This window comes from Cherax quadricarinatus, chromosome 67 (genome assembly GCF_038502225.1).
Source record: "Cherax quadricarinatus isolate ZL_2023a chromosome 67, ASM3850222v1, whole genome shotgun sequence".
NCBI lineage: Eukaryota > Metazoa > Arthropoda > Malacostraca > Decapoda > Parastacidae > Cherax > Cherax quadricarinatus.
In genome coordinates this window covers 6,350,977-6,378,476 of record NC_091358.1, presented here as the reverse complement: position 1 = coordinate 6,378,476, position 27,500 = coordinate 6,350,977, and the positions used below count along the sequence as shown (strand labels likewise).

General features: G+C 42.9%; 1 protein-coding gene across 1 annotated transcript in view; it reads left to right on the top strand.

Annotated features, from left to right (window-relative positions):
* LOC128699699 (glycine receptor subunit alpha-4) overlaps window positions 1-27,500 on the top strand; it is a 193,095-nt gene that overhangs the window by 147,065 nt on the left and 18,530 nt on the right. The window contains exon 6 of the mRNA XM_053792446.2: window positions 6,747-6,881. Within this exon, the coding sequence (XP_053648421.1) occupies window positions 6,747-6,881 (135 nt within the window). The remainder of the gene's footprint in view (window positions 1-6,746; window positions 6,882-27,500) is intronic.

Below are 27,500 nucleotides of genomic sequence, written 5' to 3'. Positions count from 1 at the left end.
GTGTGTTTATGTGGGCGTATTTGCGTATATGTATGTGTGTTTGCGTGTGTTTATGTGTGTGTTTTATGGCAGAGATTATCTAAAGGCTTGTCACTATGATAATCAAGTTTAACAGCAACATCTGTAACAGACGACCAGTAGGTAGACAGCTCAACTCATCCTCCCTGGAACAAGTTAAATTACCGACCAGCTCTGGATGTCCTGCCAGAGTCATCCAGGAGAACCATTATCCTTATCATCCAGACACATTGGAGATAAATGTCATCCTTATCATCCAGCTTCTCTCGAGAGAATATTTGCATAAGTGAAAGTAAGAATAGAAAGCGAGGTGTGCAAAGAGCTTAGTAAAGATTCAAAGAGCTTTTCAATGAAGAAATTAGAGAGTTAACAGAAGGCACTTGATTCAGACCAGATCAACAGGTACGAGAAAGCGTCAAGGAAACAAAAGGAGTGAGAAGGCTTTCGAAAGATCTTGTAACAAAAGCAATGGGATCGGATAGCAAATCTTCCTGGATGCTGAGGCAAAATCCCAAATGTCTTCGTTCAACCTCCCCAGTCAAAACAGTTGCCAGAAAATTAAAAAAAAAAAAATGTTGACCCCCATATATTAAAAAAGAATGATGGATATAAAACACTGAATTTCAGTGTATATTTTTTTAAATTCAAGAATATTGGAGGAGATTTTAAGGGAAGGATTTAGGAGCACAGGGAGAGGTGCAAAATCTTACAGGAAATCAGCACGGATTTATAGGTGGAAAATCGTATTTTATAAATTTCCTGGAGTTTTGTGACAGTCACAGAGATTAAACATGAAAGAGAAGGTTGGGTGGATCGCCTCTTCTTGGACTGCAGGAAAGTATCTGACACTGTACACACGCTTGAGATTAATCCACACACACGCAGACAGACAGACAGACACACACAGACACACACAGACACAGACACAGACACACACACACACACACACACACACACACACACACACACACACACACACACACACACACACACACACACACACACACACACACACACACACACACACGAGGTAGGATCCATACATAGCTTTAAAATGACGTAGAATAATGCTCTTGGAGCAGGGAGAGAGAGTGGATCTATCAGCGACTAGCAAAGAAGCAGAATTAGGAATTGTGAATCGACCCCTGCAACCAAAAATATCTGAGTACACAGTACAAGCATTCCACATTAGTTTCCACTAACATGAACAATAATATTGAAAAATGATCAGAGGAATCAAAATCTAGTTTATTTCTCTCCCGAGTATTTTAAACACTACGACATCTGTGGAGGTCTGCAAGAGACCAGAAAATGTCCCACTGTGTCCAGCGGTGTAAATATTGCGGGTTGAAAGTCGCGTTCTGGCTTCACTGTCTCCCTCTGTCCGTGTTTGTTTTGTGTTCTCGTGTTTTTGTCGTGTGTGTGTGTGTGTGCGTGTACTCACCTATTTGTACTCACCTATTTGTGGTTGCAGGGGTCGATTCACAGCTCCTGGCCCCGCCTCTTCGCTGATTGCTACTAGGTCCTCTCTCTCCCTGCCCCATGAGCTCTATCATACCTCGCCTTAAACTATGTATGGTTCCCGCCTCCACTACATCACTTTCTAGGCTATTCCACGGCCTGACTATTCTATGACTGAAGAAATATTTCCTAACATCCCTTTGATTCATCTGAGTCTTCAACTTCCAATTGTGACCTCTTGTGTCTGTGTCCCATCTCTGGAACATCCCGTCTTTGTCCACCTCGTCTATTCCGCGCAGTATTTTATATGTCGTTATCATGTCTCCCCTGACCCTCCTGTCCTCCAGTGTCGTCAGGCCGATTTCCCCTCAACCTTTCTTCGTAGGACAATCCCCGTAGCTCTGGGACTAGTCTTGTTGCAAACCTTTGCACTTTCTCTAATTTCTTGACGTGCTTGACTAGGTGTGGATTCCAAACTGGTGCTGCATACTCCAGTATGGGCCTGATGTAAATGGTATACAGAGTCTTAAACGAATCCTTACTGAGGTATCGGAACGCTATCCGTAGGTTTGCCAGGCGCCCGTATGCTGCAGCAGTTATCTGATTGATGTGCCCCGAGGAGATATGCTCGGTGTTATACTCACCCCCAGATCTTTTTCCTTGAGTGAGGTTTGCAGTCTTTGGCCATTTAAACTATATTGTGTCTGCGGTCTTCTTTGCCCTTCCCCAATCTTCATGACTTTGCATTTGGCATGGTTAAATTCAAGGAGCCAGTTGCTGGACCAGGCTTGTAGCCTGTCCAGGTCTCTTTGTAGTCCTGCCTGATCCTCATCCGATTTGATTCTTCTCATTAACTTCGCATCATCTGCAAACAAGGACACATTTCTGAGTCTATCCCTTCCGTTATGTCGTTCACATATACCAAGAACAGCACAGGTCCTAGGACTGACCTCCCTGTGGAACCTCCCCCCCGCTTGTCACAAGCGCCCACTCTGACACCTCGTCGCGTACCATGACTCGTTGTTGCCTCCCTGTCAGGTATTCTCTGATCCATTGCAGTGCCTTTCCTGTTATGTGTGCCTGATCCTCTAGCTTTTGCAGTAACCTCTTGTGAGGAACTGTGTCGAAGGCCTTCTTGCAGTCCAAAAATATGCAGTCGATCCACCCTTCTCTCTCTTGTCTTACTTCTGTCACCTTGTCATAAAACTCTAGTAGGTTTGTGACACAGGATTTTCCTTCCCTGAAACCGTGCTGGTTGTCAATTATACACTTGTTTCTTTCCAGGTGCCCCACCACTCTCCTCCTGATGATCTTCTCCATGACCTTGCATACTATACACGTTAGTGATACAGGTCTGTAGTTTAGTGCCTCATGTCTGTCTCCCTTTTTAAAAATTGGGACTACATTTGCCATCTTCCATACCTCAGGGAGTTGCCCAGTTTCAAATGATGTGTTGAAGATCTTTGTTAATGGCTCACACAATATCTCTGCTCCCTCTTTAAGGACCCACGGAGAGATGTTGTCTGGTCCCACCGCCTTTGAGGTGTCAAGTTCGCATAGCAACTTCTTCACCTCCTCCTTGGTATATGTACCTCATCCAGCACTTGCTGGTGTGCCCCCCTGTTCTGATTTCCTGGAGTCCTACTGGTTTCCACTGTAAATACCTCTTTAAATCTCGTGTTGAGCTCCTGACATACCTCTCGTCGTTTCTTGTGAATTCCCCATCACCCTTCCTCAGTCTGATTACCTGGTCCTTGACTGTTGTTTTCCTCCTGATGTGGCTGTGCAACAGCTTCGGGTCAGTCTTGACTTTCGATGCTATGTCATTTTCATATTGTGTGTGTGTGTGTGTGTGTGTGTGTGTGTGTGTGGGTATGTACTGTGTGTGTGTTTTGCATTTTCTAATATTCTAGCAATATTTGTTGAACAAAATAATTCCTCTGTCTATATTATTGTTCATCTGTTCTGTTCTCGAGCCTCCGCTGAAACCAAAAAAGCCTCGACCATATCACGGGACTACAAATCCAACACCAAACCACGGAAAAACAGCAACATAGCCTGAACCGCGGCAGAGATCGCTTTTCTCGCCTGTACAAATACAAGAATATAAGAGTAGGGTCGAGTCAAGCCCTGAGGTACAACTCTTAACTGACCTTCTCCTGGCGGTGATTTGTTTCCCCTGTCACCTGTCAAATGCCTGAGTGTAACTGGGTTCTCGATGACTGTGTTGGTATCCAGAGAGCAGGGGATAGGTTGGAACTGTAGCTGGCAAGTGTTGCGAGGGCCGTGGGTAGGTTGTGGCTGACTGCAAATGCATTCAGTGACCTGGATAGGTTTTGTATAATTTAGAGGTTCTAACCTGTGTGGGTTGTGTTTAAAACGTGTAGGTTTGGTGAGAAACGATGATTGTATGTTGTATGTGTGTTGGCTTGTGTGTATTGTGTGTGTGTGTGTGTGTGTGTGTGTGTGTGTGTGTGTGTGTGTGTGTGTGTGTGTGTGTGTGTGTGTGTGTGTGTGTGTGTGTGTGTGTTGTGTGTGCATGGTGTGATGGTGTGTGCATGGCGTGCCTATAAACTGTATATTACTTGCTATATGTTGTTTGTTGTATGCAGAAATAACAAGCCATTTGGGCAGCATGAACCTCACTCTAGGCTGGCAGTCATGGTTCAAACCTCACAAATTCCATGCAACGAAATATCAACACCCAGTATTTTTCACTCAATTCTCTGGAATGAACGTGCAGTATTTGTTAATCATTATTGATGGGGCGTTCAGGAGTGCATGTGATATGAGTGTGTGTATGTGTGAGTGTGAGTGTTTGAGTGTATCCTCTACTTTGTACTAGAGAACGAAAGGGCCAGTTTGTATACTAGTGCGGAATGTACAAGGTGCACTCTAGAGTAGAAAGGCTAGAGTGTATTCTTCAGTGAAGTGCTATAGTGTATGATAAACTGGAAGGGTTAGAATGCACCAGTCTCTTGGATTTCACCCAGCTGGAAGGATCATCGGAAAATCAAGCCAAATCATCCCAGTAAATGAAAGCGAGACACTGTCTCGAGAGGATTGAGGTATGTTGCAGCTCTACGGTCAAGGACTCACTAAGCTAGGAACGATACTGTCGTCTGTAATCCTGAACTGGTAGGTATTATCCTTCTCAACTTCGCTGGATAAGTTATTTGTATCAAATATAAATTCCAGTTAGGAACCAGAGTACGGTTGAACCACAACGCCTCAGAACCCAGGCTATCACCTCATGCAAATATCCAGGACCTCTTGAACCTACTAGTACCAGGAGTTCTGCATTAGGTATGTAGATTATTATCCGTCTACCTGGAGAGTTATCTACCCCTGGTAGATGAATAATTACCTACGGTGATGCGATAAACTCCATATGGTTCTATTTATGTTCTTTTAAAGTGCCTGAGTAAATGTTGTCACAGTTGAACCTAACAGGTAAGTAGGTTCCACATAGGTTCTTCCAAAATGCATACTTTCCATTCACTTAAAAAAATTGGTTGAACTAATTGGTTAATGGGGTTTAAAACCTTTCCAATACACGAAGGTCGTTAAGACTCCATGTCACAGGTACACCAATAATCAAGAATACTTTAATATGTAAAATTGGGATTGAAGTATACTCTCAGTGTACGTATACTGAGAGATATATACACACCTCTCAGTGTATATACACTGAGAGACATACACACATCTCTCAGTGTATATACACTGAGAGACATACACTCACCTCTCAGTGTATATACACTGAGAGACATACACACATCTCTCAGTGTATATACACTGAGAGACAGACACACATCTCTCAGTGTATATACACTGAGAGACATACACACATCTCTCAGTGTATATACACTGAGAAACATACACACATCTCTCAGTGTATATACACTGAGAGACATACACACATCTCTCAGTGTATATACACTGAGAGACATACACACATCTCTCAGTGTATATACACTGAGAAACATACACACATCTCTCAGTGTATATACACTGAGAAACATACACACACCTCTGTGTATATACACTGAGAGACATACACGCACCTCTCAGTGTATATACACTGATAAACATGTGATGAATGGTTTGAAAAACCGACAAGTTGAAGATTGAGACACTTTTTCAAACCATTCATCACAACTGTCAGACACTGCAGCATCATGGGATCTTGTTACAAAGAATTCTTCAACACTTGTTCAACCTTTGGACGAAGACCTACTTCGACTAGTGGATGGTACCACTATGACCCCGCCTCCGCCTGCTTCACCTCACCTCACTACAGTATATAAGCCACGTCTACGGCCCTATGCTGTACATTCTACAAGATTGATGGACTGAACACATCGACTCCAGGTTGAGGGACTGATTACCTCATACTCCTCCTCTCCTTACGCCTTCCTCTTTGTATTGGACTGATGAAGCCACTGTGTGGCGAAACGTTTCCTGAATAAAGATTCCCATATGCTGCATAAGTGTCTCAATCTTCAACTGGTAAACATATACACACCTCTCAGTGTATATACACTAAGAGACATACACACACCTCTCAGTGTATATACACTGAGAAACATACACACACCTCTCAGTGTATATACACTGAAAAACATATACACACCTCTCAGTGTATATACACTGAGAAACATATACACACCTCTCAGTGTATATACACTGAGAAACATATACACACCTCTCAGTGTATATACACTGAGAAACATATACACACCTCTCAGTGTATATACACTGAGAAACATATACACACCTCTCAGTGTATATACACTGAGAAACATATACACACCTCTCAGTGTATATACACTGAGAAACATATACACACCTCTCAGTGTATATACACTGAGAAACATATACACACCTCTCAGTGTATATACACTGAGAAACGTATACACACCTCTCAGTGTATATACACTGAGAAACATATACACACCTCTCAGTGTACATACAGTGTATATACACTGAGAGACACCTTACAATCCTAGACATTAGTAAGCCATAGTTCCGAAAATAAATAATATCCAACTCCGTGCAAAAATTAGTGTTCAGCAGTTCAATGCAACTTTATTTAACAGTTTTTGTTAATTTCCAAACACTGTGTGTGTGTGTGTGTGTGTGTGTGTGTGTGTGTGTGTGTGTGTGTGTGTGTGTGTGTGTGTGTATGTGTGTATGTGCGTGTGTGTTTATCATTAAAGACCGCCATTAAACACTCATTGCTCATTGATTCTCTGCCACGACAGTTTCCAAGACCATGAAGGAACTGAATCTCTCCTGGAAAAGCGACACTCCCATTAAAATGTACAAGAATATGAGGATGCCACAGTTCGAGATGGAGAAGATAGTCCCTACCACCTGTCAGGAGTCCTTTCAGATAGGTGAGTCAGTCCCCTCCACTGCCTACCACAATAATATGTATATATATATATATATATATATATATATATATATATATATATATATATATATATATATATATATATATATATATATATATATATATATATATCATATATATATATGTATATATATATATATATATATATATGCTTAACAATTCGAAATTTTATTATCTCTCTCAGGTCACATCAGGATTCGAACCTTCAGAGTGTGCATCTAATTACGCCTTACTGTCGCTACACGGCCGTGTGTGTCGACGTACTTTGATGCAGAGTGTGCGGGTTCGAATCCTGATGTGGCCTGAGAGATAATGTTGCATATATGTACATGAGAGAGAGAGAGAGAGAGACAGAGAGAGAGAGAGAGAGAGAGAGAGAGAGAGAGAGAGAGAGAGAGAGAGAGAGAGAGAGAGAGAGAGAGAGAGAACTGTGCAAGAACTGTGTCAAAACTGTCAGGGGTGACAATAAGGCAGGAGGAGGTGCATTTCCTTCTTAAATCACTTGACCAAGAAAAGGCTGTGGGCCCAGACAAGTTGAGCCCAAGATTGTTGAGAAGATGTGCAGACCAGCTAGCAGCACCTCTAACTCGCATCTTTCAGCACTGCCTAGTACAGTGTAAATGGCCCTCTCCATGGAAAGAGGCAAATGTAGTCCCTGTTCACAAAAAGAAGAGCAGAGCAGAAATCAGCAACTACAGACCAGTGTCACTCCTGTCAATCACTGGTAAGATCCTTGAGACAATAATCTCAAGACAAATGACAGATTTTTTTTTGACTACCACTCACTACTTTGTGATCGTCAATATGGCTTCAGGAAAGGTTACTCTGCTGCTGATCTGTTGTTAAACCTCCACTAAGTGGCACCAGTCACTGGATGAATCCAAAGTCAGCTGTGTGGTAGCACTGGACATTGCTGGCGCTTTCGACCGGGTGTGGCACCAGGGCCTCTTAGCAAAACTTCAAGCACTGGGAATTGCAGGCTCTACGCTATGTCTCCTCAGTGATTACCTTCATAGGTAGATCTCTAAGTGTAGTCCTCAATGGAACGGAATCAGCAAGGCATCCTATTGGGGCAAGCGTTCCACAAGGAAGTGTGCTGGGTCCACTGTTATGGAATGTCTACTTCAACGACCTTCTTCATCTCATCCCAGAATCACATGCATATGCAGACGACTGTACACTGACATTCACTTATCCAAGAGAAGAAATGCCAGCTGCTCTAAGCTACATCAATCACCAGCTGAGAGCTATATCAGCTTGGGGAAATAGATGCAAGTAACATTTGCACCTGAAAAAACGCAAATGATGTTCGTCTCTAGGCACCATGATGGTAATGCTGGCGCAGTAGTAAGGATGAATGGGACGATGTTGGCACCTGGAGAAGAAGTTGATATCCTTGGGGTGAAATTTGACTCCAAACTAACCATGAAGAACCATGTTGTAAATCTTGCAAACAAGGCAGCCAGGAAGCTTACAGCACTTCGCCGTATCTCGCATCTGCTTGACAGTAGGGGTTGCAAGATCCTGTACGAGGCACAAGTACGCTCACACCTTGAGTATGCTCCACTTTCTTGGTTTGCCTGCCCCCCCTCTCATCTGCGACTGCTTGACAGAGTAGAGAACAGAGCAAGACGTCTCATCTCTCGCCTGGACCCATCCTGGATAGATCTGTCATTTCAGCAGAGCCTTCAACATAGGAGGGATGTGGGTGGCCTTACTGTTATGTACAAGGCCAATATTGTCAAAATACCACACTTGGATCCACTTCGAGGACAGCGTGAAACAAGCTTTTATGCCACAAGACGGGCAGAAAGCAGCAACTTCACTCTGGCTGTACCCTTCTCCAGAACATCACTCCATCTGAGATCATACATACCCAGGATGACTCGAGTATGGAACACATTCGTACAGCATAATGATGTCAACGAGATAACGTCAGTTGATCAAATGAAAATGCTGGCCCACAGATGGCTCCAACTTCATCCTGTTCCCTACTTGTATGTCTCATAACAAAAATGCTTTCAAATGAGCTGATGTAGGTAACAGCTCTTAGCTTGCCAATAAAGTTAGGAATCCTTAACCTGTAAATAGCTGTCAATAAAGCTAGGGATCCTTAACCTTGTCAAACCCTGTGTAAAAAAAAAAAAAAAAAAAAAAAAAAAAAAATAAAAAAAACATAGAGAGAGAGAGAGAGAGAGAGAGAGAGAGAGAGAGAGAGAGAGAGAGAGAGAGAGAGAGAGAGAGAGAGAGACAGACAGACAGAGAGAGAGAGAGAGATTCTAGCAAATATCATGAAAACCAGAGTTGGGAGACCAATAACATCAGTCATCAGAACAAACACAACAAATAAGAACAAACACAGGAATCACAACAACTAATGAACAAGTGAACGCCAGAGAACAAATAAAAACGTTCATAAACCCACGAAATATCACCAGCCATTTAATACCTTTAAACAACACGAAAACCCTAGTTACTAGCGCATAACTTGGTAACAAACAGTAGTGAACGATGGTAAGGGGAATCGAACTGGGGTAAACAGAAACAGCGTGGCTTTATAAATTTACGAGAATCTAATAACGCTGGAAACTATAATAGATGGTCCTGCTTTGATCCGAGGTAGGAAGAGGGTATCTCCGGGTCCTTGGATCCAGAGCCCTTAGTTAACCTCAAGGCTCCACCTTCGTGTTTTTTTAAAGCACTTAAGTTAACGTGAAATTCCGTGTTTGTGTGTTTTTCCTACGTAAGCAAAATTTTCACTGTTTGTTTTAAATGGAATTGACAGACATTTGTCAATGTTTAGATTCCAGTATTTTTAGAATTAAATACCGCAGCATTTTCTCGTTTAAAGAGTTGGGTGTTTAAACAAACACTGGTGGTGTTTTTTTTTTTGTGAGGGACGCGATTTTGTGTTTGAGTGTGTCTGTCAGCCCTTGTGTGTTCATTGCGTGTGTTTAGTGTTCATTGTGTATCTGTTCACTGTTCATTGTGTGTGTGTGTGTGTGTGTGTGTGTGTGTGTGTGTGTGTGTGTGTGTGTGTGTGTGTGTGTGTGTGTGTGTGTGTGTGTGTGCACTGTTCATTGTGTGTGTGTGTGTGTTCATTGTTCATTGTGTGTGCGTTCACTGTTTGTGTGCATGTGTTCACTGTTCATGGTGTGTGTGTGTTCACTGTTCATGGTGTGTGTGTGTGTTCACTGTTCATGGTGTGTGTGTGTGTTCACTGTTCATGGTGTGTGTGTGTGTGTGTGTGTTCACTGTTCATGGTGTGTGTGTGTGTGTGTTCACTGTTCATGGTGTGTGTGTGTGTTCACTGTTCATTGTGTGTGTGTGTGTGTGTGTTCACTGTTCATGGTGTGTGTGTACACTGTTCATGGTGTGTGTGTGTGTTCACTGTTCATGGTGTGTGTGTGTTCACTGTTCATGGTGTGTGTGTGTACACTGTTCATGGTGTGTGTGTGTACACTGTTCATTGTGTGTGTGTGTGTGTGTTCACTGTTCATGGTGTGTGTGTGTTCACTGTTCATTGTGTGTGTGTGTGTGTGTTCACTGTTCATGGTGTGTGTGTGTTCACTGTTCATGGTGTGTGTGTGTACACTGTTCATGGTGTGTGTGTGTACACTGTTCATTGTGTGTGTGTGTGTGTTCACTGTTCATGGTGTGTGTGTGTTCACTGTTCATTGTGTGTGTGTGTGTGTGTTCACTGTTCATGGTGTGTGTGTGTTCACTGTTCATGGTGTGTGTGTGTACACTGTTCATGGTGTGTGTGTGTGTTCACTGTTCATGGTGTGTGTGTGTTCACTGTTCATGGTGTGTGTGTGTGTTCACTGTTCATGGTGTGTGTGTGTGTGTACACTGTTCATGGTGTGTGTGTGTGTTCACTGTTCATGGTGTGTGTGTGTGTTCACTGTTCATGGTGTGTATGTGTGTTCACTGTTCATGGTGTGTATGTGTGTTCACTGTTCATGGTGTGTGTGTGTGTTCACTGTTCATGATGTGTGTGTTCACAGTGTGTGTTCAAGTCGTATCCAACAGCTCCCAAAACGGGGATGACTAACACCTGTTACAACAGATCCCAAACAGTAATGTTAGTTTATAATAATAATAATAATAATAATAATAATAATAATAATAATAATAATAATAATAATAATAATAATAATAATAACAATAATAATAATAATAATAATAATAATAATAATAATAATAATAATAATAATAATAATAATAATAATAATAATAATAATAATAATAATAATAATAATAATTAATAATAATTAATAATTTTTTTAATCGAAAGTTTTTCAAGGAACATTTCAAGAGGGAACTTTCATAGATATACTGAGGATACACCTGGGGAAAGCAGTGACAGCGAATGTGTTTAATGGAAAGTCTCGTGGGATGAGAGATTGAGAGAGAAAGCGAGAGAAAGATAGAGAAAGAGAGAGAGTTGATTAAGGCTTGTATTGGGTGTAATGAGAGGGAATCATGTCTCATGACGAGACAGGCGCGTGTGTTTAAGTGATGTGCGAGAGAAAGAGAGAGAGAGATAGAGAGAGAGAGAGAGAGAGAGAGAGAGAGAGAGAGAGAGAGAGAGAGAGAGAGAGAGAGAGAGAGAGAGAGAGAGAGAGAGAGAGAGAGAGAGAGAGAGAGAGAGAGAGAGAGAGAGAGAGCAAGAGAGAGAGCACCAACGTCATCATTACACCAGAGAAACACGTGACTAATACCTACATACACAATAAACACCTGCCAACTTGTCAACAATGTAACCCAGTGACGAACGCAGGTAGCTAACACCTGTGTGTCTCTCCAACACCTGCTGGCCCTGACAACACCCGAGGTTAGTACCTGCTACCATTACATGTATCTAGACAGACTCAGTAAATCTTTTTAAGGCATCTAAGAACAAGACTTCTATAACCCGATCCATGTTTATCTTAATTATTCACGTGAGAGTGAAGATTTAGTGAATAATTGTACAAAATTATACACGAAAGGTTAGCTGAGGCTCGATACTCCGTCTACTAATAGCCAAAACCACTCCTCTCACAGTCAAGCTACTCTCTTATAAGGTATAGCAAATATACAGTTATAAGGTATAGCAAATATCTAAAAATTAGCGTAAGTCTGGTGCATACTGAGAATTTCTATATAATAAGAATTGCAAGGAATGCTATATAAATTCCCTTCCTAGGCCTATAGAAATCGATCTTGTAGTTTCCCCTTTATGTTAAACAATCAAAATTTCTGAAATACCCTCCAGGTAGACTCCAGGTAAACTCCAGGTAGACTCCAGGTAAACTCCAGGTAGACTCCAGGTAGACTCCAGGTAGACTCCAGGTAAACTCCAGGTAAACTCCAGGTAGACTCCAGGTAAACTCCAGGTAGACTCCAGGTAAACTTCAGGTAGACTCCAGGTAAACTCCAGGTAGACTCCAGGTAAACTCCAGGTAGACTCCAGGTAGACTCCAGGTAGACTCCAGGTATACTCCAGGTAGACTCCAGGTAAACTCCAGTTAGACTCCAGGTAAACTCCAGGTAGACTCCAGGTAAACTCCAGGTAGACTCCAGGTAAACTCCAGGTAGACTCCAGGTAAACTCCAGGTAGACTCCAGGAAGACTCCAGGTAAACTCCAGGTAGACTCCAGGTAAACTCCAGGTAGACTCCAGGTAAACTCCAGGTAGACTCCAGGTAAACTCCAGGTAAACTCCAGGTAAACTCCAGGTAGACTCCAGGTAAACTCCAGGTAGACTCCAGGTAAACTCCAGGTAGACTCCAGGTAAACTCCAGGTAGACTCAAGGTAAACTCCAGGTAGACTCCAGGTAAACTCCAGGTAAACTCCAGGTAAACTCCAGGTAGACTCCAGGTAAACTCCAGGTAAACTCCAGGTAGACTCCAGGTAAACTCCAGGTAGACTCCAGGTAAACTCCAGGTAAACTCCAGGTAGACTCCAGGTAGACTCCAGGTAAACTCCAGGTAAACTCCAGGTAGACTCCAGGTAGACTCCAGGTAAACTCCAGGTAAACTCCAGATAGACTCCAGGTAAACTCCAGGTAGACTCCAGGTAAACTCCAGGTAAACTCCAGGTAGACTCCAGGTAGACTCCAGGTAAACTCCAGGTAAACTCCAGGTAGACTCCAGGTAAACTCCAGGTAGACTCCAGGTAAACTCCAGGTAAACTCCAGGTAAACTCCAGGTAGACTCCAGGTAAACTCCAGGTAAACTCCAGGTAGACTCCAGGTAAACTCCAGGTAAACTCCAGGTAAACTCCAGGTAGACTCCAGGTAAACTCCAGGTAAACTCCAGGTAAACTCCAGGTAGACTCCAGGTAAACTCCAGGTAAACTCCAGGTAGACTCCAGGTAAACTCCAGGTAAACTCCAGGTAAACTCCAGGTAGACTCCAGGTAGACTCCAGGTAAACTCCAGGTAAACTCCAGGTAAACTCCAGGTAGACTCCAGGTAAACTCCAGGTAAACTCCAGGTAGACTCTAGGTAGACTCCAGGTAAACTCCAGGTAGACTCCAGGTAAACTCCAGGTAAACTCCAGGTAGACTCCAGGTAAACTCCAGGTAAACTCCAGGTAAACTCCAGGTAGACTCCAGGTAAACTCCAGGTAAACTCCAGGTAGACTCCAGGTAAACTCCTGGTAAACTCCAGGTAAACTCCAGGTAGACTCCAGGTAGACTCCAGGTAAACTCCAGGTAAACTCCAGGTAAACTCCAGGTAAACTCCAGGTAAACTCCAGGTAAACTCCAGGTAAACTCCAGGTAAACTCCAGGTAAACTCCAGGTAGACTCCAGGTAAACTCCAGGTAAACTCCAGGTAAACTCCAGGTAAACTCCAGGTAGACATACACACACCCTCATTAATACCCTGACTTAAAGAACGTACTCTCCATTACGTTTAACTACAAAATAAAGCCATTAGTCTGTAATTGTTTTATAAATTAGGGGAAGGAGCTGTCGGCTGACACTCAGAGTCTAGTGGCCCAGACAGACGGGGTTGGTACTTCCAGTGCTGTCTTCTACTGGCTGCCTACACTCACAAGGAAAAAAATTAAATCTGTACGATGACAGCTTTACTGGGTGGTCGAGTACCAGGTGGGAATTACATTTCACCAGGTGGGAATTACATTGCTTACCATCGTACCAGGTGGGAATTACATTGCTTACCATCGTACCAGGTGGGAATTACATTTCACCAGGTGGGAATTACATTGCTCACCACAGCACCAGGTGGGAATTGCATTGCTCACCACAGCACCAGGTGGGAATTACATTGCTTACCACAGCACCAGGTGGGAACTACATTGCTCACCACAGCACCAGGTGGGAATTACATTGCTCACCACAGCACCAGGTGGAAATTACATTTCATCAGGTGGGAATTACATTGCTCACAACAGCACCAGGTGGAAATTACATTTCATCAGGTAAGAATTACATTGCTCACCACAGCACCAGGTGGGAATTACATTGCTAACCACAGCACCAGGTGGGAATTACATTACACAAGGTTGGAATTACATTGGTCACGCACAAAATTTTGGCATATGCATTTATTTGCACAGTGACATTGCATCACTGTTTGCAAAGTTGCAAGACCACCTGACGTATGACTCAGGTTGCAATGTTGCAAGACCCACCTGACGTGTGACTGTCAGGTTGCAATGTTGCAAGACCCATCTGACGTGTGACTGTCAGGTTGCAATGTTGCAAGACCCACCTGACGTGTGACTGTCAGGTTGCAATGTTGCAAGACCCACCTGACGTGTGACTGTCAGGTTGCAATGTTGCAAGACCCACCTGACGTGTGACTGTCAGGTTGCAATGTTGCAAGACCCATCTGACGTGTGACTGTCAGATTGCAATGTTGCAAGACCCACCTGACGTATGACTGTCAGGTTGCAATGTTGCAAGACCCATCTGACGTGTGACTATCAGATTGCAATGTTGCAAGACCCACCTGACGTGTGACTGTCAGATTGCAATGTTGCAAGACCCACCTGACGTATGACTGTCAGATTGCTACTGACTATCACTGCTGCAACTCTCTGTGTTAGCAGTGATGTACTGGTCTTCTACTGGCTTTTTCTTGTTGTCTTCTACTGGCTTTTTCTTGTTGTCTTCTACTGGCTTTTTCTTGTTGTCTTCTACTGGCTTTTTCTTGTTGTCTTCTACTGGCTTTTTCTTGTTGTCTTCTACTGGCTTTTTCTTGTTGTCTTCTACTGGCTTTTTCTTGTTGTCTTCTACTGGCTTTTTCTTGTTGTCTTCTACTGGCTTTTTCTTGTTGTCTTCTACTGGCTTTTTCTTGTTGTCTTATACTGGCTTTTTCTTGTTGTCTTATACTGGCTTTTTCTTGTTGTCTTCTACTGGCTTTTTCTTGTTGTCTTATACTGGCTTTTTCTTGTTGTCTTCTACTGGCTTTTTCTTGTTGTCTTCTACTGGCTTTTTCTTGTTGTCTTATACTGGCTTTTTCTTGTTGTCTTATACTGGCTTTTTCTTGTTGTCTTATACTGGCTTTTTCTTGTTGTCTTCTACTGGCTTTTTCTTGTTGTCTTCTACTGGCTTTTTCTTGTTGTCTTCTACTGGCTTTTTCTTGTTGTCTTATACTGGCTTTTTCTTGTTGTCTTCTACTGGCTTTTTCTTGTTGTCTTCTACTGGCTTTTTCTTGTTGTCTTCTACTGGCTTTTTCTTGTTGTCTTATACTGTTTTTTTCTTGTTGTCTTGTACTGGCTTTTTCTTGTTGTCTTCTACTGGCTTTTTCTTGTTGTCTTCTACTGGCTTTTTCTTGTTGTCTTCTACTGGCTTTTTCTTGTTGTCTTATACTGGCTTTTTCTTGTTGTCTTCTACTGGCTTTTTCTTGTTGTCTTATTCTGGCTTTTTCTTGTTGTCTTCTACTGGCTTTTTCTTGTTGTCTTATACTGGTTTTTTCTTGTTGTCTTCTACTGGCTTTTTCTTGTTGTCTTCTACTGGCTTTTTCTTGTTGTCTTCTACTGGCTTTTTCTTGTTGTCTTATACTGGCTTTTTCTTGTTGTCTTCTACTGGCTTTTTCTTGTTGTCTTCTACTGGCTTTTTCTTGTTGTCTTCTACTGGCTTTTTCTTGTTGTCTTATACTTGCTTTTTCTTGTTGTCTTCTACTGGCTTTTTCTTGTTGTCTTATACTGGCTTTTTCTTGTTGTCTTCTACTGGCTTTTTCTTGTTGTCTTCTACTGGCTTTTTCTTGTTCTCTTATACTGGCTTTTTCTTGTTGTCTTCTACTGGCTTTTCCTTGAAACAAGATGACAACTGCCTTACGTCAGGAAGACAGACGGGAAACAGAGACTACAAAGATCCCTCACTAGAAGCTAACATGTTCATGCCAGCTCGGCTTCACGTCCAATATGGCTGACAAATACCCCGTGATGTTCCATCAGTCACTACAGATAATTTAGTTGTGCGGAAGTTGAGGAAGTTGACAGGTAACCCGAGGCTTGAACTTAGTTATACTTCAATTATTAAATGATTGATTTTTTTGGCATCTGGAGAATGTTTTGGGTTGTGGGTTTGTTTGTTTGTTTGTTTGTGTGTGTGTGTGTGTACTCACCTATTTGTGGTTGTATGGGTGGAGTCTTAGCTCCTGGCCCCGCCACTTCACTGGATGCTACTGGGTCCTCTCTCTCCCTGCTCCCTGAGCTTTATCATACCTCGTCTTAAAACTATGTATGGTTCCTGCCTCCACTACGTCACTTTCTAGGCTATTCCACTTCCTGACAACTCTATGACTGAAGAAATATTTCCTAACATCCCTTTGACTCATCTGAGTCTTCAACTTCCAGCTGTGACCTCTTGTTTCTGTGTCCCCTCCCGGGAACATCCTGTTTTTATCCACCTTGTCTATTCCGCGCAGTATTTTATATGTCGTTATCATGTCTCCCCTGACCCTCTTGTCCTCTAGTGTCGTCACGCCGATTTCCCTTAACCTTTCTTCATAGGACATTTCCCCCTTAGCTCTGGAACTAACCTTGTCGCAAACCTTTGCACTTTCTCTAATTTCTTGACGTGCTTGATCAAGTACGGGTTCCAGACAGGTGCTGCATACTCCAGTATGGGCCTGACGTAAACGGTGTACAGTGTCTTGAACGATTCCTTAATGAGGTATCGGAACGCTATTCTCAGGTTTGCCAGGCGCCCATATGCTGCAGCAGTTATCTGGTTGATGTGTTTTTCCGGAGACATGCTCGGTGTTATACTCACCCCAAGATCTTTCTCGTTGAGCGAGATTTTCAGTCTCTGGCCACCTAGCCTATACTCCGTCTGGGGTCTTCTGTGCCCTTCCCCGATCTTCATGACTTTGCATTTGGCGGGGTTAAATTCGAGAAGCCAGTTGCTGGACCAAGTGTCCAGTCTGTCCAGGTCTCTTTGATGTCCTGCCTGGTCCTCATCTGATTTAATTCTCGTCATTAACTTCACATCATCTGCGAACAGGGATACTTCTGAGTCTAACCCTTCCATCATGTCATTCACATACAACAAAAATAGCACTGGTCCTAGGACCGACTCCTGTGGGACCCCGCTCGTCACAGGTGCCCACTGTGATACCTCATCACGTACCATGACTCGTTGTTGCCTCCCTGTCAGGTATTCTCTGATCCATTCCAGTGCCCTAGCTTCTGCACTAATCTCTTGCGAGGAACTGTGTCAAAGGCCTTCTTGCAGTACAAGAAGATGCAATCAACCCACCCCTCTCTCTCGTGTCTCACTTCTGTTACTTTATCATAAAACTCCAGAAGGTTTGTGACACAGGATTTGCCTTCCATGAATCTGTGCTGGTTGGCGTTTATACTCTTGTTCCGTTCCAGGTGCTCCACCACTCTCCTCCTGAAAATCTTCTCCATAACTTTGCATACTATACACGCCAGTGGCACAGGTTTATAGATTAGTGCCTCTTTTCTGTCTATTTTTTAAAAAATGGGGACTACATTTGCCGTCTTCCATACCTCAGGTAGTTGCCCAGTTTCCAGGGATGTGTTGAAGATTGTGGTAAGTGGCACGCACAACATATCCGCTCCCTCTCTAAGGACCCACGGGGAGATGTTGTCCGGTCCCATTGCCTTTGAGGTATCGATGTCCCTTAGCAGCTTCTTCACCTCCTCCTCATTTGTATGTATGTCATCCAACACTTGTTGGTATATTCCTTGCTGGTGTCCCCCTCTGTTCTGTCCCCCCAGAGGCCTTCCCGTCTCCACTGCGTATGTGTGTGTGTGTGTGTGTGTGTGTGTGTGTGTGTGTGTGTGTGTGTGTGTGTGTGTGTGTGTGTGTGTGTGTGTGTGTGTGTGTGTGTGTGTGTGTGTGTGTGTGTGTGTGTGTGTGTGTGTGAGTGTATGTGTGTACTCATCTACTCGCCTATATGTGGTTGCAGAGGTCGAGTTACAGCTACTGGCATCGTGTGTATGGGGGAGTGTAAAAGTGTCCAGAGAGGAAATGCCTGCAGCATTCTGGGCACGCGGCCCACCGCCGGGGAGCTGAACGAAGTATTCGAGATGTAGCTCTGAGTCACCTATGTTGTTTTACTTTCTATCGTATTATTGTGAATGTTTTGTCAATGTATTTTGTCTATATATATATATATATATATGTGTGTGTGTGTGTGTGTGTGTGTGTGTTAGAGCTGCTGAAGAGGGGCGCTGATCGAGGTCAAAATATACAAATCTCTTTTAAGTAATAATTCATATTCCCCTCTAAGTGGCTTCTCATTTATTAAATAAATGCAAAATTGGTTTCCGGTATTAACAAAAAGAATGGGTGGTCCTGGATTGTCAGTTTTGAGTCACTGGAAAATTATAGTTAGTTTGGGTCACCTCTGACGGGTTTTTTCCGTCAAAATATTAATGGTGGTGGATCGAAAAAAAATTAATTAAAAATGAAAATAATCCTAATTTTTTTTTTCGTTTTTAATATTCGTAAAATTTGTTGGGGGTGAGACTCGACCCTTGCAGCCACAGCTAGGTGAGTACACACACACACACACACACACACACACACACACACACACACACACACACACACACACACACACACACACACACACACACACACACACACACACACACACACACACACACAAACAAACAAACACCCCCACATACACAAACACCCCCACACACACACACACAGCCCCCACCCCACGCAACGCCTCTCCCCACACACACACACACACAGCCCCCACCCCACACAACGCCTCTCCCCACACACACACACAGCCCCACCTCATGTACCAACACATAAGGAACAATATCAGAGAGAGAGGAGAGGCTGAACCAGCGAGACTGGGCTTAGTATTCACCTTGAGTAGAGCAGATATTGAGGCTTCGAATATATAGTAGAGTTACAAGTGGAGAGAGAAGCAGGAAGGGCCGGACGAATGAAGCCAAACTACAAGAAAGGGGTGACAGCAGTAAGACAAGAGAGAGAGAGAGGGGTGAGTACATCACATTTTATTGGACTTTAAGATTAACGCAAAAGCTGGAGGACCAGGCAAGGATAGCAGGGAAGGCACTACAATGGATCAAGGAATACCTGTCAGGAAGACAACAGCGAGTCATGGTACGTGGGTAAGTGTCAGAGTTGGCGCCTGTAACGAGCGGGGTGCCACAGGGGTCAGTCCAAGGACCAGTGCTTTTTCTGGTATTTGTGAACGACATGACTGAAGGAATAGATTCCAAAGTATCTGTTTGCAGATGATGTGAAGTTGATGAGAAGAATTCAGTCGGACAAGAACCAGGCAGAACTACAAAGGGATCTGGACAGGCTATAGGCCTGGTCCAGCAACTGGCTCCTGGAGTTTAACACCACCGAGTGCAAAATCTTGAAGACTGGGGCAGAGCAAAGAAGAAAACAGACGGAGTACAGTATAGGGGGCCAGAGACTACAAACCTCACTCAAGGAAACTGATCTTGGGGTAAGTATAATACCCGGCATATCTCCTGAGGCGCACATCAACCAAATAACTGCTGCAGCATACGGGCGCCTAGCAAACCTCAGAACAGCATTCCGACATCTTAATAAGTAATCATTCAGGACCAAATACACTGTGTACGTGATGCCCATACTGGAGTATGCAGCGCCAGTTTGGAACCCACACCTAGCCAAGCATGTAAGGAAACTAGAGAAAGTGCAAAGGTTTGCAACAAGACTAGTCCCGGAGCTAAGAGGTATGTCCTACGAGAAGAGGTTAAAAGAATTCGACCTGACGGCACTGGAGGACAAGAGAGATAGGGAATATATGACAACTACATATAAAATACTGAGAGGAATCGACAAGGTGGACAGAGACAGGATGTTCCAGAGATTGGACACAGCAGCAAGGGGACACAGCTGGAAGTTGAAGACTCAGATGAATCACGGGGATGTTAGGAAGCATTTCTTTAGTCACAGAGTAGTCAGTAAGTGGAATAGTCTGGGAAGTGATGTAGTGGAGGCAGGATCCATACATAGCTTTAAGAAGAGGTATGATAGAGTTCACGGAGGAGGAAAAGTGACCCAGTAGCGACCAGTGAAGAGGGAAAGGGGCCAGTAGCTGTGACTCGACCCCTGAAGCCACAACTAGGTGAGAACACACACACAAACACCTCCCCCACACAAACACACACACAAACACCACAAACACACACACACACACACACACACACTCAAACACACACACACACACCACACACACACACTCAAACACACACACACACACACACACACACACACACACACACACACACACACACACAAACAAACAAACACCTCCCACACACACACACACACACACACACACACACACACACACACACACAAACAAACACCTCCCACAAACACCTCCTACACACACACACACACACAAACACCTCCCACACACACACACACACACAAACACCTCCTACACACACACACAAACATCCCACACACTGACACAAACAAACACACACACACACTCAAATTATTTTCAGCTTTATAATATATTATTAACACATCAAGATGGCTGCCTCAGCATCCGACCAGCAACGAGTTTCTGTTAACACAATACAAAGTTAATTTTGAGGTGAACACGTTATGCTGTTGACCCTCTCTCATGACCCTCTTATCTTACTGCCTTTATTCCTATCTTCTCCCCTCTTGTTGTTATCTTCTGTAGTCTTGTTATCATCTCGTGTTATAGTGCTAGCATCATCAGTCTTGAGAAATTCTTCTCAAGATTAGTGGACTGAACACAACGACTCCAGACTGAGGGACTGATTACCTCATACTATTGGACTGACGAAACCACTGTGTGTAGTGTATGTATGTATGTATATATATATATTTATATATATATATATATATATATATATATATATATATATATATATATATATATATATATATATATATATATATATATATATGTATATATATATATATATATATATATATATATATATATATATATATATATATATATATATATATATCGCAGATAAAGCCTCTCATTATACTGCCTGTGTCTATTCAACGTATGACCCGCGTTCAAAGAGAGACGTTACACCATCGTTTTTTCGCCCACCAGTGTGATGTTTCGCTCACCAGTGTCATGTTTCGCGCACCAGTGTCATGTTTCGCTCACCAGTGTGATGTTTCGCTCACCAGTGTGATGTTTCGCCCACCAGTGTGATGTTTCGCCCACCAGTGTGATGTTTCGCCCACCACTGTGATGTTTCGCCCACCAGTGTGATGTTTCGCCCACCAGTGCAATGTTTCGCCCACCTGTGGGAAGTCTCATCTCATGTCATTACTCAGGTGTTAGTTGCAAGTGCTGACCGATGCGCATGACGTCACTTACGTAGTAGTGCCGCCGTTTTTTATGCAATTTTCTCGTTGCAACACAATAACGGAAGCAATTTGTAACGGCCCCGTTGATTAATATACCGCTCCCCCCCCCGAGGGGGGCCAAAAGCTGTATCTTGACAAAACACATGTGCAACACTTAGGTGTCTGTAAGACACATGTGCAACACTTAGGTGTCTGTAAGACACATGAACAACACTTAGGTGTCTGTAAGACACATGTGCAACACTTAGTTGTCTGTAAGACACATGTGCAACACTTAGGTGTCTGTAAGACACATGTGCAACACTTAGGTGTCTGTAAGACACATGTGCAACACTTAGGTGTCTGTAAGACACATGAGCAACACTTAGTTGTCTGTAAGACACATGTGTAACACTTAGGTGTCTGTAAGACACATGTGCAACACTTAGGTGTCTGTAAGACACATGTGCAACACTTAGGTGTCTGTAAGACACATGAACAACACTTAGGTGTCTGTAAGACACATGTGCAACACTTAGTTGTCTGTAAGACACATGTGCAACACTTAGGTGTCTGTAAGACACATGTGTAACACTTAGGTGTCTGTAAGACACATGAGCAACACTTAGGGGTCTGTAAGGCACATGTGCAACACTTAGGTGTCTGTAAGACACATGTGCAACACTTAGGTGTCTGTAAGACACATGTGCAACACTTAGGTGTCTGTAAGACACATGAGCAACACTTAGGGGTCTGTAAGGCACATGTGCAACACTTAGGTGTCTGTAAGACACATGTGCAACACTTAGGTGTCTGTAAGACACATGTGCAACACTTAGGTGTCTGTAAGACTCATGAGCAACGCTTAGGTGTCAGTAAGACACATGTGCAACACTTAGGGGTCTGTAAGACACATGTGCAACACTTAGGGGTCTGTAAGGCACATGTGCAACACTTAGGTGTCTGTAAGACACATATGCAACACTTAGGTGTCAGTAAGACACATGTGCAACACTTAGGGGTCTGTAAGGAACATGTGCAACACTTAGGTGTCTGTAAGACACATATGCAACACTTAGGTGTCAGTAAGACACATGTGCAACACTTAGGGGTCTGTAAGACACATGTGTAACACTTAGGTGTCTGTAAGACACATGTGCAACACTTAGGTGTCTGTAAGACACATGTGCAACACTTAGGTGTCAGTAAGACACATGTGCAACACTTAGGTGTCTGTAAGACACATGTGTAACACTTAGGTGTCTGTAAGACACATGTGCAACACTTAGGTGTCTGTAAGACACATGTGCAACACTTAGGTGTCTGTAAGACACATATGCAACACTTAGGTGTCAGTAAGACACATGTGCAACACTTAGGGGTCTGTAAGACACATGTGTAACACTTAGGTGTCTGTAAGACACATGTGCAACACTTAGGGGTCTGTAAGACACATGTGCAACACTTAGGTGTCTGTAAGACACATGTGCAACACTTAGGTGTCTGTAAGGCACATGTGCAACACTTAGGTGTCTGTAAGACACCTGTGCAACACTTAGGTGTCTGTAAGACACATGTGCAACACTTAGGTGTCTGTAAGACACATGTGCAACACTTAGGTGTCTGTAAGACACATCTGCAACACTTAGGTATCTGTAAGACACATGTGCAACACGTAGGTGTCTGTAAGACACATGTGCAACACTTAGGTGTCTGTAAGACACATGTGCAACACTTAGGTGTCTGTAAGGCACATGTGCAACACTTAGGTGCCTGTAAGACACATATGCAACACTTAGGTGTCAGTAAGACACATGTGCAACACTTAGGTGTCTGTAAGACACATGTGCAACACTTAGGTGTCTGTAAGACACATGTGCAACACTTAGGTGTCTGTAAGACACATGTGCAACACTTAGGTGTGTGTAAGACACATGTTGAACACTTAGGTGTCTGTAAGACACATGTGCGACACAGGTGTCTGTAAGACACATGTGCAACACTTAGGTGTCTGTAAGACACATGTTGAACACTTAGGTGTCTGTAAGACACATGTTGAACACTTAGGTGTCTGTAAGACACATGTTGAACACTTAGGTGTCTGTAAGACACATGTTGAACACTTAGGTGTCTGTAAGACACATGTTGAACACTTAGGTGTGTATAATTCACACATGCAACATGTATCGCCAGCTTTATCTTGCTAACGGGACAAAGGAGGAAGGAAAACGAGCCTTGTGGAGAGGAAACATAAGAACATAAGAATGCAGTTGCACTGCAGGAGGCCTACTGGCCCATACTGGGCAGGTCCTTCTCAAACCCAAACTAACAAAAATTATTTGTCCAACCCGTTTTCATTGCTATGCCAAGCAATATCCAGGTATCAGTAATGGAAGTAACAACAATAAACCGAGGAAGTAAAACAATAAACCTTGTTCCAGACCATAGAGCTGAATTCTTCTCCAGGCTGAGGGACTGACCACCTTGTTCCAGACCATAGAGCTGAATTCTTCTCCAGGCTGAGGGACTGACCACCTTGTTCCAGACCATGGAGCTGAAGTCTTCTCCAGGCTGAGGGACTGACCACCTTGTTCCAGACCATAGAGCTGAACTCTTCTCCAGGCTGAGGGACTGACCACCTTGTTCCAGACCATGGAGCTGAACTCTTCTCCAGGCTGAGGGACTGACCACCTTGTTCCAGACCATGGAGCTGAACTCTTCTCCAGGCTGACGGACTGACCACCTTGTTCCAGACCATAAAGCTGAACTCTTCTCCAGGCTGAGGGACTGACCACCTTGTTCCAGACCATAGAGCTGAACTCTTCCCCAGGCTGAGGGACTGACCACCTTGTTCCAGACCATAGAGCTGAACTCTTCTCCAGGCTGAGGGACTGACCACCTTGTTCCAGACCATGGAGCTGAACTCTTCTCCAGGCTGAGGGACTGACCACCTTGTTCCAGACCATGGAGCTGAACTCTTCTCCAGGCTGAGAGACTGACCACCTTGTTCCAGACCATGGAGCTGAACTCTTCTCCAGGCTGAGGGACTGACCACCTTGTTCCAGACCATAGAGCTGAACTCTTCTCCAGGCTGAGGGACTGACCACCTTGTTCCAGACCATAGAGCTGAACTCTTCTCCAGGCTGAGGGACTGACCACCTTGTTCCAGACCATGGAGCTGAACTCTTCTCCAGGCTGAGGGACTGACCACCTTGTTCCAGACCATGGAGCTGAACTCTTCTCCAGGCTGAGAGACTGACCACCTTGTTCCAGACCATGGAGCTGAACTCTTCTCCAGGCTGAGGGACTGACCACCTTGTTCCAGACCATGGAGCTGAACTCTTCTCCAGGCTGAGGGACTGACCACCTTGTTCCAGACCATAGAGCTGAACTCTTCTCCAGGCTGAGGGACTGACCACCTTGTTCCAGACCATAGAGCTGAACTCTTCTCCAGGCTGAGGGACTGACCTCCTCAAATATTTTTTCTCTATGACTGATGGACTGACTACATCACCTTCATTTCGTTATTACTGTTCCCTTTGTATTTGACTAAAGAAACCTACTGTGTAGGCGAAAAGTTTGGGCAACTTTATATAGTTTGGACGGGAACATGAGTGGGCGTATGTTTGGAGGCTGTGAGTTAGACCTGACCAGCATGGGCCAGTAGGCCTACAACAGGCTGGTTCAGTAAGTTTCTGTACCATTCAGAATTTCTTTTAGGGAAGACATTTTAATTGTATTTTTATATATTCTAACACTGATGATGGTGATCGTGACTCACGAACATTTCGAAACACATTTGGTCAAGTTTATCATTGGCATTTCTCATTCTCACACTTCTAAGATTCACGAAAAGAAAATAGATTTTTTCAGTGTATATATGTCGTGCCGAATAGGCAGAACTTGCGATCTTGGCTTATATAGCAACGTTCATCTTGCCATATAGGACAAGTGAAAATTTGTGTATGCAATAATTTCGCCAAAATCATTCTGAACCTAACGAAAAAAATATATTTCACTGTGTTTGTTTAGTATTAAATTATTGTGAACAAATCTAAAATATATTTAGTTGGGTTAGGCTAAAATAAATTGTTCTTGTTATAATAAGGTTAGATAAGTTTTCTAAGATTCTTTTGGTGCAAAATTAAAATTTTTTACATTAACATTAATGAAAAAAATATATCTTTAAACATATAAGAGAAAATTTTAGAAAGGACTTAATTTTAAATGAGTTCTTGCTAATTGACCAGTTTTACATATTCGGCACGACATATATATATATATATATATATATATATATATATACATATATGTATATATATATATGTATATATATGTATATATATATATATATATATATATATATATATATATATATATATATATATATATATATATATATATATATATATATATATATATATATATATATATATATCTATATATAATCTCTTCCCTTTGCAATATAGAATCTCAGTTGCCTGAGTAACTGCTCCCCCAACAACACCCAGCATCGTCGGCACTGAAGAATGCTACTCCATGTTCGGTAAACTTCCTCGGTTCTGATTGCCAATTAAACCTGTTAATGACTCGTACGGCATTACCGTTATTACAGGGTGGAATTACTGTTGCTCGCATCTCATTACTCTCTCTGTTTATCCCGTTCAGGAAATTAGAGTCTAGGCAGCGGTGGAATATCCGTGTTCACTATAGCGAGTGTTTTACAACGCGTGTCCGACACGTAAAGTTCGCTATATTGAACGGGTAATACTGTACGTAGAGCGTAAATTGTTATGCATATTAATGGTTCTATCGATAGTATTAACATTATGGAAATAAGCACGGAGTTTTGGATATTTAACCGCTCAACAGAAGCTCTGTCAAGCCCAGGTAGTGAGAACATATCGAAAGCACATATACAACACCTCCATATAGACACCTAGGTGCTGCACATGTGTCTTATTCATCCTCTTGTTGATAATCTAACCCATCAGAGTAAGACAGTCCAGTAGGCCTACTGAAGTGCTCCTCCATTCCCACGTTCTTATACTGTAAACAGGTATGACAGCGGCTTCCATACACTTCCTCTTTTGAACATCCGTTTGATAACAATGATGGGGTCAATCTGTCAGTCTTCATGGAGTAGGTTTGAGGGGGTCAGTCCCCCTCTGAATTGTCAGCTGGATAATTAATATCTTCTCGTTCAGAAGGTAAATTACTGAACCACTTAATTAATTAGATAATTAACACCAGCATTGCTTTTATTAGTAAGAGTTATTTAACTTGTGGCTAATTATGCCCGGGGTAATTAAGCACAGGTTAAGGTAATTATTTCCTTTATCCGGAGTAATAAACCACAGGTTAAGGTAATTACTCTCCTTCCGCGGGTAATTAACTGCAGGTTAAGGTAATTACTTCCTTTCCCTGGGATAATTAATCACAGGTTAATTTTCCCCGTGGTTATTAACCACATGTTCAGGTAATTACTGCCTTCCCTGAGGTAATTAGCCATAGCTTAAGGTAATTACTTCCTTTCCCTGTGATAATTAACCACAGGTGAATTACTCAGGGGTAATTAACCACAGGTGAATTACTCTGGGGTAATTAACCACAGGTTCAGGTAATTACTGCCTTCCCTGGGGTAATTAGCTATAGGTTAAAGTAATTACTTCCTTTCACTGTGGTAATTAACCACAGATAAAGATAATTACTTCCTTCCCCCTAGATAATTAAGCACAGGTTTAGACATTTACTAAGTTCCCTGGGGTAATTAATTATAGGTCAGG